This window comes from Nymphalis io, chromosome 10 (assembly GCF_905147045.1).
Source record: "Nymphalis io chromosome 10, ilAglIoxx1.1, whole genome shotgun sequence".
NCBI lineage: Eukaryota > Metazoa > Arthropoda > Insecta > Lepidoptera > Nymphalidae > Nymphalis > Nymphalis io.
The window spans coordinates 10114567-10127569 of record NC_065897.1 but is presented as its reverse complement, the minus strand read 5'-3'; the positions used below and the strand labels follow the sequence as shown (position 1 = coordinate 10127569).

The 13003-nt window shown below is 35.7% G+C and overlaps 1 protein-coding gene across 1 annotated transcript in view; it reads left to right on the top strand.

The window, feature by feature from the left end:
* The window catches only part of LOC126771186 (dnaJ homolog subfamily C member 10-like), a 74193-nt gene extending 61661 nt beyond the window's left edge, over positions 1-12532 (top strand). Inside the window, exons 22-26 of the mRNA XM_050490944.1 lie at positions 7195-7337; positions 8370-8497; positions 9248-9382; positions 10241-10328; positions 11825-12532. Of these exons, the coding sequence (XP_050346901.1) occupies positions 7195-7337; positions 8370-8497; positions 9248-9382; positions 10241-10328; positions 11825-12091 (761 nt within the window). The 3' untranslated portion in view covers positions 12092-12532. The remainder of the gene's footprint in view (positions 1-7194; positions 7338-8369; positions 8498-9247; positions 9383-10240; positions 10329-11824) is intronic.
* Positions 12533-13003: the final 471 nt, after the last annotated feature.

Here is a 13003-nt window from a genome sequence, read left to right as displayed (position 1 = left end):
AGATGTTACTAATCAAATTGATGATGTAATAGTAATAGGCGATTTTAATATAGGTTTTATTGAATGAAATGCAGATGATGATTGTACTTATATGATTCCATCAAATTATCATAACGCTCTCGGTTACTCGTTAATTGATTTCATGTCTGCTAACGACTTGCACCAGTACAACAATATTGAGAACTGTGATGACAGAGCTTAGACTTGGTAATTTAGTAATATGGTTAATGTAACGGTGACTAAGCATCTTGACTTGTTAAGTAGACTAGATCAGTATCATCCTAATCTGTTAATAAGTGTCTCGTACCCTCATATATCATACATCCGACCCAAAATCTGTATACGATACAATTTTTGTAAGGCTGATTATGCAGAGATTGGTAACGAATTAAAAAAATATTGATTGGTACTATAAATTTTCCAATTGTAATAATGTTAATGCCATGATAGAGATACTTTACAGCACTGTATGAAATAATAGAGCGATTAGTACCTAAGCGAAAATTACGGAATTCTAAGTATCCTTAATGGTTCAAACATAATCTTACTAAGTTATTCAAGGAGAAAGAGAAACTCCGTACCAAATATCGTAAATGTGGTAACCCTAGGGATAAACTTGAATTTCAAATATTGCGTAGTCGCTGCCATGATTTATTTGATTAATTTGTCGAATATAATATTCACATGAATCCGACGTCCTTTTGGAATTACTATAAAAGCAAACGTAACGTAAATTTTTTGCCTGCATCTATGTCGTTGGGTGGCATTAGCACTAGTTCAGGATTAGAAATAGCCAACCTTTTCGCAAGCCTTCTTCTTCTATTTATCCTAATGAATCTACACACATAATAACCCCAAATAATGTACATTACGCTTCACACATATATAACTCACATTACAACATTGCAACACTTATTTAAATAAAATTTAATGAAGCAGATGTTTTAAGAAAAATTAAATCATTAGATCCTCAAAAAGGTGCGGGTCCAGACGGAATTCCACCTATTTTCATAAAAAGATGCGGCTCTGCTCTAGCTTTTCCATTGACATTAATTTTTAATAATTCTGTAAAAAACGGTATTTTTCCCGAGGAATGAAAAAAAGCTCGAATAGTACCAGTTTATAAAAAAGGAGACCGATTGGACATTAAGAACTACCGTCCAATCTCCATCCTCTCCTGTCTTTCTAAGCTGTTTGAGAGCCTTGTGTATCCCTTGCTTAATAAACATTTTAACAACATCATCACACATTCGCAACACGGTTTTAGAGACGGGTTATCAGTTCAAACTAATCTAACACTTTTTACTTCAGACTTGGCATTAGCGATGGACAGGGGGGACCAGATATATGCTATATATACTGATTTCAGCAACGCATTTGACAAAGTAAACCATCAAATATTTCTTAAAAAATTACATCAGTATGGCCTTGGAACTACTCTACTTAGATGGTTTCAGTCATATTTGACTCTTACAGTTGCCGTAACTGGGTTTGAATCTCAGATATATTTTGCTAAAAGTGGGGTTCCACAGGGCTCACATTTAGGTCCTCTCTTGTTTCTCGTTTTTATAAACGATATAACAGAATATAAAGTATTGTAAGTGTTCATTGTTAGCCGACGATCTCAAAATATACAAAACAGTAAAATCCAACTCTGACATAGATTTAATACAATACGACCTCAACAATATTATTGCATGGTGTCATCTCAACAATATGACTCTTAATGTAGGCAAATGTTTTCATATAAAATTGTTTCTAGTTACTCAATTGAAAATAAAATATTACAAGAGTAATCGCAAATTAAAGATTTAGGAGTCACTATTGACGGGCGTCTAACTTGTGTAACTCATGTTGATAATATAGTTGTTAAAGCTGCTCAAAATCTTGGTTTCATCAAGCGGAACACTCAAGGCTTTTCAGGGAAAACTGCCTGTTGCCTGCCTTGCCTGAAAATGCCTGTATTATATGGAATCCATTTTATAGCGTACACTCTCAGCTTATTGAGAGTATTCAACGAGCCTTCACGAAACATCTTGCTTTTCATGAAAAGGATTTTTCGCACAGACAGTTATACAAAGAACGTTTGGCAAAATTTAATATGATTTCTCTTCGAAGTGGGCGCGAATTGTTAGAACTTAAATTCCTACACAGTATTATTAACTATAAGTTAACCAACTCAGAATTGATTGAAATAATACTGATATCAGTTCCGTCTAGGGCACACAGAAGTACTCACACCCACAAAATATTTCATACTCCTAGCGTAAAGTCTCATATTGGTAAACAAGCTCCCTTAGTACGGTTGTGTAATAAATATATCAATATCGTTAAATCAATTCAGGACATTGACATTTTTTGTGACTCTCCCTCAATCTTGAGAAATAAGTTACTTAATTATTATAAAATGCATGATTAGTTTTAATTAATACTTTTAATAATTTTTAATTATGATTTCACTGATTAATTTTTTATTATAATAATGACATTATTTATTATTTAAATTTGACATTTTTTTAAAATTACCGATGATTTTTTGTTACTTTTAATTTGAATTTGATTAGATGAATTTTGAAGTGATATGTACACTTGTAATTGACATGCATATTAGATATACTATTATTGGTTTATAAATTAATCTTTTTAATGCTTTATATGTATGTTGTAAGTGTGCTATTATAAATAAATAAATAAATGATAAAGTTCACAATGCCTAATAGCTTTGCACGCATTACTGATATCTTAGTATCTACTTTAAGTTGACAACTAGTATTAGCTTAGGGGTCATAAAAAGCAAAACCAATATCAGAGTTATCTTTTGAAGCATCTGTAAAAACTTGATAAAATGAAGAATATATTTCTGTAATTGCTCGTTCAGATAATAATTTTAAAAACGCTTTATTATAATTACTTTTACTGTTGTCAATTGTGGCTAAAGAGCATTTAATATGAGAGGATAAATCCACATTGCTAACCCACGTGTCTAGACTGAACATTTCTAACTTATCGCTTTGGTGGATTCCGAATGCGTTGTAATCATTGTGAATCATAATAAGTAGTGATAGTTTCTTATTTCGCCGGTAAGAATTAGTACACACATTTTGAAATATATTTAATAACCTGATAACTTTATTTTTACCCATAGATTTACATTTTAGCCAAAATTTAGCTCCCAAGTAATATCTTCTGATCTATATTGAATATTGATATGCAAAGCTCATTTTCCATCATATAGATTGGTGTAGTCTTAACAAAGCCACCAATCAATCTGAGACTTTGATTTTGTAATACATCAACTTTTTTCAAATTTGTTTTACAACTATTATCATATAAGGAGCTGGCATAATCTATTCTGCTACGAATTAGCCCAAAATACAAACGCCTTGTACGCCCCAGCCCGGTCCTCTCAGAATTTTAAGAATATTTAATAAATTTAATATTTTTATTTTTAAATCGTTGATGTGTTTTGACCATCTCAATGAATTGTCTAGCCAAACTCCTAAGTATTTAAAAGCGTTAACCTCTTCTATGATATTGGTAATTCAATTGTAACTTTACTGTGTACTTTTTACGCCCCCTTTTTAATATGCAAACTTTAATTTTAGTAGTCAAAATCTCTAAACCTATATCTAATAAGTAGACAGCCACAGTGTTTAATGCCGATTGTAGTTTCTCAGAGCTTTCTGTCAAACTATTACATGAAGTAAATAAAAGGAAATCATCCGCGTATTGCAATAGAGAGACTAGGCTGATATTTTTGCAAATTTTATAAGTCACAATATTAAATAATAAAGGCGCTAATGGGTCTCCTTGCGCTAATCCTAGGCTGGTATTTCTTGTCATAGCGTTTCCGTCTAACCGAATTTTTAGAATTCTATGGTTTAAAAAATTCCACAGATAAGTGCACAGTTGTGACCCTACACCTAAGCTATCTAGAATCGAAAGAAGAGAAGCAATATTGACATTGTTGTATGCATTATGGATGTCAATAAAGCACGCGATTGTTGGCCTATTTTTAGAAAACCTAATTAAAGTTTTAGTTATAAAGTAAGACAGGTTATCTGCACACTGATATGATTTCCTGAATACAGTAGTATTCATCGAAAAAATGTTATTCTTTTCGCAAAACCATTCCAACCAAGAATACTGTGAAATAATGTAAAAATTTTACATAAGCAAATATTAAGGCAATTGGGCGTAATGACGAAACAGATTCTGAATCTCTACCTGCTTTCGAAATAGGGACGACGATAATATTTTTCCACTGGCTAGGAACAAAACCTTTCTCATAAAAAAAATTATAAAGGTTTGTCAATATAAGTTTATTATTTTTAGGAAGATGTTTTATCATTAGATATGTAATTTCATCATCACCAGGTGATGTATTTTTAGATGGAATACAGCTTTCTCGCTCAGTCGTTGAAATATTGGAACTTATTTTATTATTATGAGAACATAACGCAGGGCACATAGGGGAAACATAATCGGGTGTTAAGCTACACAAAAGTTTGTTTGCCAGAGTTCCATTTATTTGTTGTTTAGAAGACTTATAGCCCTTTAACCACTTCATTTTAGACCATAACTCTGTCGATGTAGTTTTTTGATTTACAGACGAGCAAAAATTTTGAAAACAATTACTTTGAGAATTACGCATTAAGTTTTGTGCAAAGTTAATTTTTTCTTTCAATATATCCAAATTACGTGGGATTGGATTACGACGGAATTGTGATAAAGCTAAACGTCTTTCAGCCACTGCTCTAGATAAATGCTGGTTCTAGTACGGTTTGGGGAAAAAGTTAGAAGAAGGGTTTTGACTAAATTTTATTAAAGGGATAGATATTTCTGCTGCCATATTTAAGTAATCTACGAAGGTGTCGTAGTCTTTTTGGGGGTCATTAAGCCAAGAAAAATGATTGAACAAGTTTTCAAGTGTCTGTGTGTATAAGCCAATTTAAAGTTTCTTTTATATATGGATGGATATGAACCACTGAAATTGGTTGAGATTTTAATAACCCTGTGGTCACTGCCCAAAGTTTCATTAAGTACTGAGTAACTGAATTTAAGCGCAATATCAGAGGTTACCAGGGAAATATCTGGGGAGCATTCTTGAAGAAAACCGTTAACTAATTTTACTCTAGTGGGTGTGCGGTCGTTTAAGGTCACAAGCTGATTGTCAGAAAGTACATCGAATATTTGTAAACCTCTTTGGTCAATTTTTTGTGACCAGTTAGTGTGATGCCCATTAAAGTATCCAATTATAATAGTCCTACAGTTAGCTATGGAGAAAATGGCGTCCCAATCATGAGTACTGGTTCGGGCTGAAGATGGGTAATAAACTGAAATTATATTATCAAAGTCTCCACAATTCAAAAACTTAAGGTGGATAATCTGGATTGCCAAATTAGTCTGCCGTACTTTGCATACCTGTGATTTGATGGATTTATGAACAATTATGGCTATTCCCCCATATGAGTCATCACAACCACAGCGGTGTATATTGTCATTTTTAATATTTAAGTAACTATTTAGCTCTAACCAAGTCTAGCAGCAATATGGATTTTTTCCTGCCACAATAAATTTTCAAAACTTGTCAATTTAGGTCTAAGGCTTTGTGCGTTCCACTGAATAATATTTAGCTTTGTGAATTTATGTGTTTAAATAGTCTAAAATTAACTTAAGTATAGGCCAATCAGAAATATTTTCAACAACAATTAATATTAACCACTCAAAACAGCACTTAATTGTATTCTTTAGTTTTTGTTGAAATCTTCCGCCTTTAAGAAATAAAATCTCTTTTAATCTATATAAGAGTTCTGAGAAGTTAATGTTTCTATCTAATGATTTTTCGCGATTTGCTTGGTGTAATTCTTCAGACTCCATTTTAGAATTAGGCAGGTGATGGTTTGTAGATAGGTTTGTAGTTTCGGTTCTAATCGCTTTATGTTTTCTAGGTGCATTTTCGGATTTACGATTAATTGTTGGAATGTTAGCCTGTTTACTTGAAACGTGTGTCGAAGGGATATGTTTTTCGTTTTGATCCTCTCTTGAATCTATTACAGTAGGAGGAAAAACATTTGATACAATATTCGCGTACGTACGTTCTGGATGAGTAGGAGTATGATCAACGGTAGTCTTCGCAGTAAGGGTTTTATATTTATGATTCGGAAACTCTGTCAGCATTGTGCAAGCTTTCCTGTATGTACAATTAAATTGAGACATAGTCTCACGAATCTTTTTTTCAGTCAAGTAAACAGGACATGCTTTATTGAGTGCCATGTGTGGACCTTGACAGTTAACACAAACAAACGTCTTTGTCTCGCAATTTGCATGATTACCACCACACTTAGGGCAAATAATCTTATCTGCTGGGCATCTAGATAGTGTATGCCCTAATTTCCAGCATTTGGAGCACTGAGACACCGGAAATGTGTGAGAGTCAACATTAATACGAAGACTGTCCACGAAGACATGAGTAGGCAAATATGAACCTTTAAAACAGAGACGGAATCTCTTGCAGTCAATCCAATTTCCATCCGTATCACGTCGTTTCAATCGATGCACTGAGCTTAATTCCGCACGACTATCACATTTAATGCGCATTTTTATTTCTTCTTCCGTTAAATCAAGGTCCATGTCCTTAATTGTACCATATGTAAAGTTTACTTGAAATGCTTTTTGAAATTTCCACCCTTTATTCAATAATTCTTCACATGTCATCATTCAACTCGTGCAGTTGACATTATCGAATTCAACTCTAATTTTGTAAAGGGCTAAAGTATTTTATTTTAGTAATATCAGTGACTTTCAATTCCTTTAATATTTTTGCAAGGGCGATTTGTTTGGGAACCTTTTCTTTACATGAAATATATACTTCCATGTCTGTGTCTTGAGTTTTAATTTTTTTTCCTACGTAACTGTCTGCCAATCTTCGTCTATATCATCTCTTTCTCTTTTGTTAACTCCCGCTGACCACTGTTCTATATCATGGGTGTATATTCTGTCTCCTTCTCACAGTGCTGCTTTTTTTTCAGTAACATCTCGCTCAAATAGATAGTCGGGCTTGGAGTCCTCAACTCGTTATTCACATTGTTCTCACCACTGAATTTTCATGTACTTAATTTGTGTTTATAATTCATCTCGTGCTCGACGGTGAAGGAAGGTCGATAAGTCTGTAACTCGGCAGCTGCGTTCCAGATATGGAGGTGTCGGCGCAGACGGCGCAGTCGCTGGAGCGCGCGGCGGGCGGGCGGCGCGCGTGGCTGTGCGCGCTGCTGCCGGCGCGCTGCGGGCGCGCCTGCGACCGCATACGTCACGAGTGGAGGCTCATCGCTAAACGGGTAAACTTTTCTTCCAAAATGAGCAGTAACAGCCTGTTAATGTCCCACTGCTGGGCTAAGGCCTCCTCTCCCTTTTTGAGGAGAAGGTTTAGTAGAGCTTATTCCACCACGCTGCTCTAATGCGGGTTGGTAGAATACACATGTGACATAATTCCAATGAAATTAGACACACTATGCAGTCTGCTATGCACTATAAACAATTCTTGAATAATATTTAATTATTTATAACACAACACAATTCCACATTATTACTTATATCCAATATAATTTTACTTCCAAATTTCCGATAATAACTTCGCCGTAATTTAAGACGTAATTTGTTCGCGAATCCATAATGAATATCATAGATTATTCAAAGTCTCGGCCAATGATATCGTGTGTGTATCGTTTCAATGTCAAAATTGTTTATATTTCTTCCTCCTCTTGTGTTTGTAATAGACCAGTGTTTCCCAACCTTTTTTAGGCCATACCCCACCTTTACATTTCTAAAATTTTTATGCCCCCCATACAACAATTTTAACCTTTAAAAATTGTTTTGTTCCTCTAAGAAATATCTCTAAACCTATAATAAATGATATGTTTTAGGAAGAAATCACTATGAAATTTTGGTGAATCTCCGACGAAGTTTACTTGACGACTCTAATTACCCAGTTGATATTTTGGTAACGTCAAACGAAATCATATCTAATAATGATTTATATTTATTAAGAATTTGCCTTTTTTGTTAATTTTGTCACCGATATCTAGCATTGCATTTAAATAACCCAAAGCGAAAGGGTTAAAGTCCTGTCGAGTCCATTTTTAAATTGCCACCCTTAACTGTCAAATTGCCCCCCTGTGGGGCGTGGGCCCCACTTTGGGAAACACTGTAATAGACTTTATGTATTTTGGTTAGCGTTTCTTTTCTCTTTCATGTCTTAATGTAAAATTAATAGTGTTTTCCGATATATAGGTACTAAAAATTTTACATACAATAGGGTAGTAATATAATTTAGTATAAACGATACAACTAAGTAATTTTCTTTTTCATAGTTACGACCGTTGGATTACGTGAAAGTTGGGATAATCGACTGTGACACACTGGAGCTGCCCGTGTGTCAGATAATTCGCAGCCCCGTCGCTAAAGTCTACCCGCTTGAAGCGAACAGTCACGTTAACACGTTTGTAGCATTTTTTTTACAATTAATAGGCCAGCGTTTGACCGTTGACTTGCCTGATGTTAAGCATCGACGCGGTCTAAGATGTAGCAATGTAGCGCTTGCCAATAAGAAACCTGTTTACTCTGGATTTGAAGACACCAACGTTGTACCTATCAGGAAATACGGACTCTGGCAAAGCATTCCATAGTTTCGCAGTGCGAATGATGAATGTAGATTCAAAGCGCTTCGTACGTAGGCGGGGAATTTCCACTGTGTACCTTTACCGCGCTTTGGTCGCGTTTGCCTGGCCGTTTGTAGCATATATTTGTGATACCCTTATTAATATATCTTACAGTAACAGCCTGTTATTGTCCCACTGCTGGGTTTTGAGGAGAAGGTTTAGAGCTTATTCCACCACGCTGCTCCAATGCGATAGAATACACATGTGATATAATTTCAATGAAATTAGACACATGCAAGTTTCCTCACGATGTTTTCCTTCATCGTCAAGCACGCGATGAATTATAATCAAGAATTAGGCACATGAAAATTCAGTGGTGCTTGCCAGGGTTTGAACCCACGATCATAGGTTAAGATTCACGCGTTCTGACCACTAGGCCATCTCGGCTTTTTATATCTTATATTACCTAAATTTTACATGTTACGTCGTTGAGCTGTTAAATCGAATGTCGATTGCAATATCCTAATTTTCTATATACCCATGATGACCTCGGAATATCTATAATCATGATTTTTTAATGTTACTTTTAGAATAAGCTTGCAACAAAGCACGCAAGCGCCGTACATCCTGGACTGGGCGCTAGATCACATATACGACAAAATGAGCAAATTTGACTGGCAGTCATTCGCGAAGAACGTTATAGCTGAAGAATTGTATCCTAGCAGGTAAAATATGAGTTTTTTTTTATATAGAATAGGTAGGCGGACGGGCAAATGGGCCAACTAATAGTAAGTGTGCATCACTGCCCATAGACGTTGTCATTTTAAGAAATATTAACCATCGTCAATGCCACCAATTTTGGGAAGAAAAATGTTATATTACTCGTGTCTATAGTTACACTGGCTCACTCGTCCTTCAAACCGGAACACAACGATATTTTTTTTATAGAATAGGAAGGCGGACGAGCATGTGGGCCACCTGATGGTAAGTGGTCACCAACGCCCATTGACATTGGCTTTGTAAGAAATGTTAACCATCGCTTACATCACCAATGCGCCAGCAACCTTGGGAACTATGATGTTATGTTGCTTGTGCCTGTAATTACACTGGCTCACTCACTCTTCAAACCGAAACACAACAATACCAAGTACTGCTGTTTTGCGGTAGAATATCTGATAAGTGGGTGGTACCCACCCAGACGAGCTTGCATATTACTTTACTAAAATCCTTTGATCAGTATTAAAAAAATCTATATTCTTCTATATTAATAATAATTAATTTGAATGTTTGTAATCTATGCGTTTTCAAAACCGTCGATCCGATTGTGACAAAAAATAATTGATTTGTTCCAAAAGCTTCCAATCTTCGAATATTAGTCCTTCGATATAAATGTTTTACTGCGAAGTTGGCTAGTCTCCCTTGAGATTGGCCGCCGTGGCCGAAATCAGTCGGAAAACATCAACGATATTAATTAATAACAAGAATAATCCGAAAGTATAATGTTCGTAACGTTAATAAATATTTATTAGCAGATATTAAATTTTACAAAGTCAATATTAATAATAATTATTATTTTATTTCAGAACCAAGAAGCCATGGCTAATATATTTCCATTCGCCAAGATGTTATCACTGCTATGTGATGTATCCTGACTTTGTTATCGCTGCATATGTAAGTGTTACTAGCTAAGTAATAAGTCGAAATGGCCTAGTGGTTAGAACGCCGTTGGAGGTGTGCCCCCGTGGAGTGCGGAGAGGGAGATCCTGGTCCGTGAAGTCGGACAAGACCTGTCCCTGCGAGCAATCGTGTCGGCGATGCTTTGCAGGGAATCGGCGTGGAGGGCCGTAGCCTCCTTCTGTGAGACCGTCATGGTTCAGAAGGAGACGGCGGAGCGGGAACGGGAAAGGGCCGATCCTGCTCGGCGGAGACGACGACGGTGTCGTCTCGGCCCTCCCATAGCCTAGACGCCCGGGGCTTAAAAGATAGGGCGTAACCCTGGGGCCGTGGATGCGTGAGGTGGGGGCCTCACGTGTCCTATTTCAGACGGCCCTGTGGTGGACGGCAGACGTGATGGCCTCGCGCTGCCGTCAGTGCCAGGAGTGCGGGGGGGGGGGTGAGATTCGCCCCCTGATGAGAGCTCCGCCGAGCCACGAGTGGAGCAAAGCACGGGAGAGGCCGCGGATGCGTTATATCAACACGATCCCGCAGCCTCTCCGATCCGTGCTGAGGACGGCCATCGCAATGGTTTTACTGGGTAAGAATCCCACATAACCCGGTTCCACCCCCATAGGACCCGGGTACCTTTCTGAAGGTTTCCACTGCGAGAAAAAAAAAGTGGTTAGAACGCGTGAATTTTAACCGATGATCGTGGGTTCAAACCCGGGCAAGCACCACTGAATTTTCATGTGCTTAATTTGAGTTTATAATTCATCTCGTGCTTGACAGTGAAGGAAAAAGGGAGAGTTGGCCTTAGCCCAGCAGTGGGACATTAACAGGCTATTACTGTTACTAGCTAATAAATTATTTTCATATTCGGAATAAAATTATAATTTCAAAAAATTCAATCTATGTTGAAAAACGATTTTAAATAACTTTGACCATAAATAATTTTCATAGACCAAGAATTTTTTTTTTATTTTAAACGAACCGCGTTGTGCAGAAATTTTCATTATGTAAATAAATATAAATATTTATTATGTATTTCTTTACCTATTATCTATTTACGTAAATAATATAATTTGAAATTAAAAGAATTGTATTATATACTAAAAATTTAAAGAATTTTATTATATATTATGTCTGTTTGTCGTCAGTCTGGGTGTAATTATCTATATAAATATGTATTTACAAAAGAAGTCTGTAGTCTGGTTTCCATAGTACAAGCTCTGCTTAGTTTGGGATCAGATGGCCTTGTGTGAATAAATAATGTCCCAGGATATTATCCACGTAAATATGCATATCAGTCGCATGTTGTTGTTTGTTGTTAGTTGCCTATCTTGAAACAGACGACTGTGTGTTTTGTATATATATTATGCACAGTTATCCTGTTGCATAATGTTTAAAAAATATATTTATAATTAATGTTACTGTTGGTGGGAACACGTGGGACCAATTAAATGGTTTCTGTAATCGTTCAGCTTTTTCATACTAGTTTAATTTACTTTCAGCACCTTGAGAGCAGCTTACAATTCGGCAAAGTGAACTGCATTACTGAGAGAAATATCTGCCAATACGAACACATCCAGAGCTATCCGACAATCAAACTGTACTTAAGCCACGATCACCAAAGAACTACTAGCGTCGTTACCTTCCAACCGAAGGACTACGCTCGCCTCATAGAAGATATTAAACCCCACATGGCGAGGTACAATGACATTCCGGATATAAATAATATAGAAATCAAAAGTCATATCAATTTTAAAGATGAACTCTAATACATATTATAAATAGATAAGATACGTAATAATAGAAATTTTTCGAGAAACATCTTCTCAAATTTTAAACATGGAACATATAAAAATGGAAGCTGTTTTTTTTTTAATGTACAAACTCATGGCAAACGTAACAATGTATAAGGTCAGTTTTTTAGAATTGAGTAATTTTTATGATTAAGACTAGAAAATATATACATATGTATGGTATGAGTATGGTATGGTACGAGTTATTGAGTAATGCTATGTGATATACGGTTATTACTCTAAAATACATCACAACATAAGTACTAAGTGATTTAAATTATTATAATTTATTTAATGTTCCTCAGAATCTTCTAAGATCTAATATTACAAATACTTTAATGTGCTTATACAGGGTGACTAGTGAATTACTAACAATATTTAAGTACGTGATATATGACGATCATATATGACAAAAAAAATACATATAACATAAATATTGATAAACTTTTAAGTAAAGTTAACCAACAATTATGTAATTAATTACGCATCGTGTGGGCACCCTAGCTCGCTGTCGACACAAAACAGGTATCTAGGTAGGTACATTTAGTTATCACGCGGTAGTATATCTACGTCCAAACGTCGTCACGTGTTAACAGGGTAGCAGGCTACCTTTGATAAACAAGCATGATCTAATCCCCCTTCTTTAATTCTGGCTTCGGACAGGCAAAAATACCAAGATATTTCACTCGTTTAAGCAACAAATTTTGTTGACCAGGTAAATGATGTGAACTCGAGACAAAAATTAATATGAACTGTTTACCTATCTTGATATTTCCGGCGTATTTAAAAATGGAATCATACTTATTTACAACGATTGTCAATCATGAAACTACCTATTCACCTATATAACTACGCTAAATTTATTCGTGGCTCGTAATCGTTGGCACT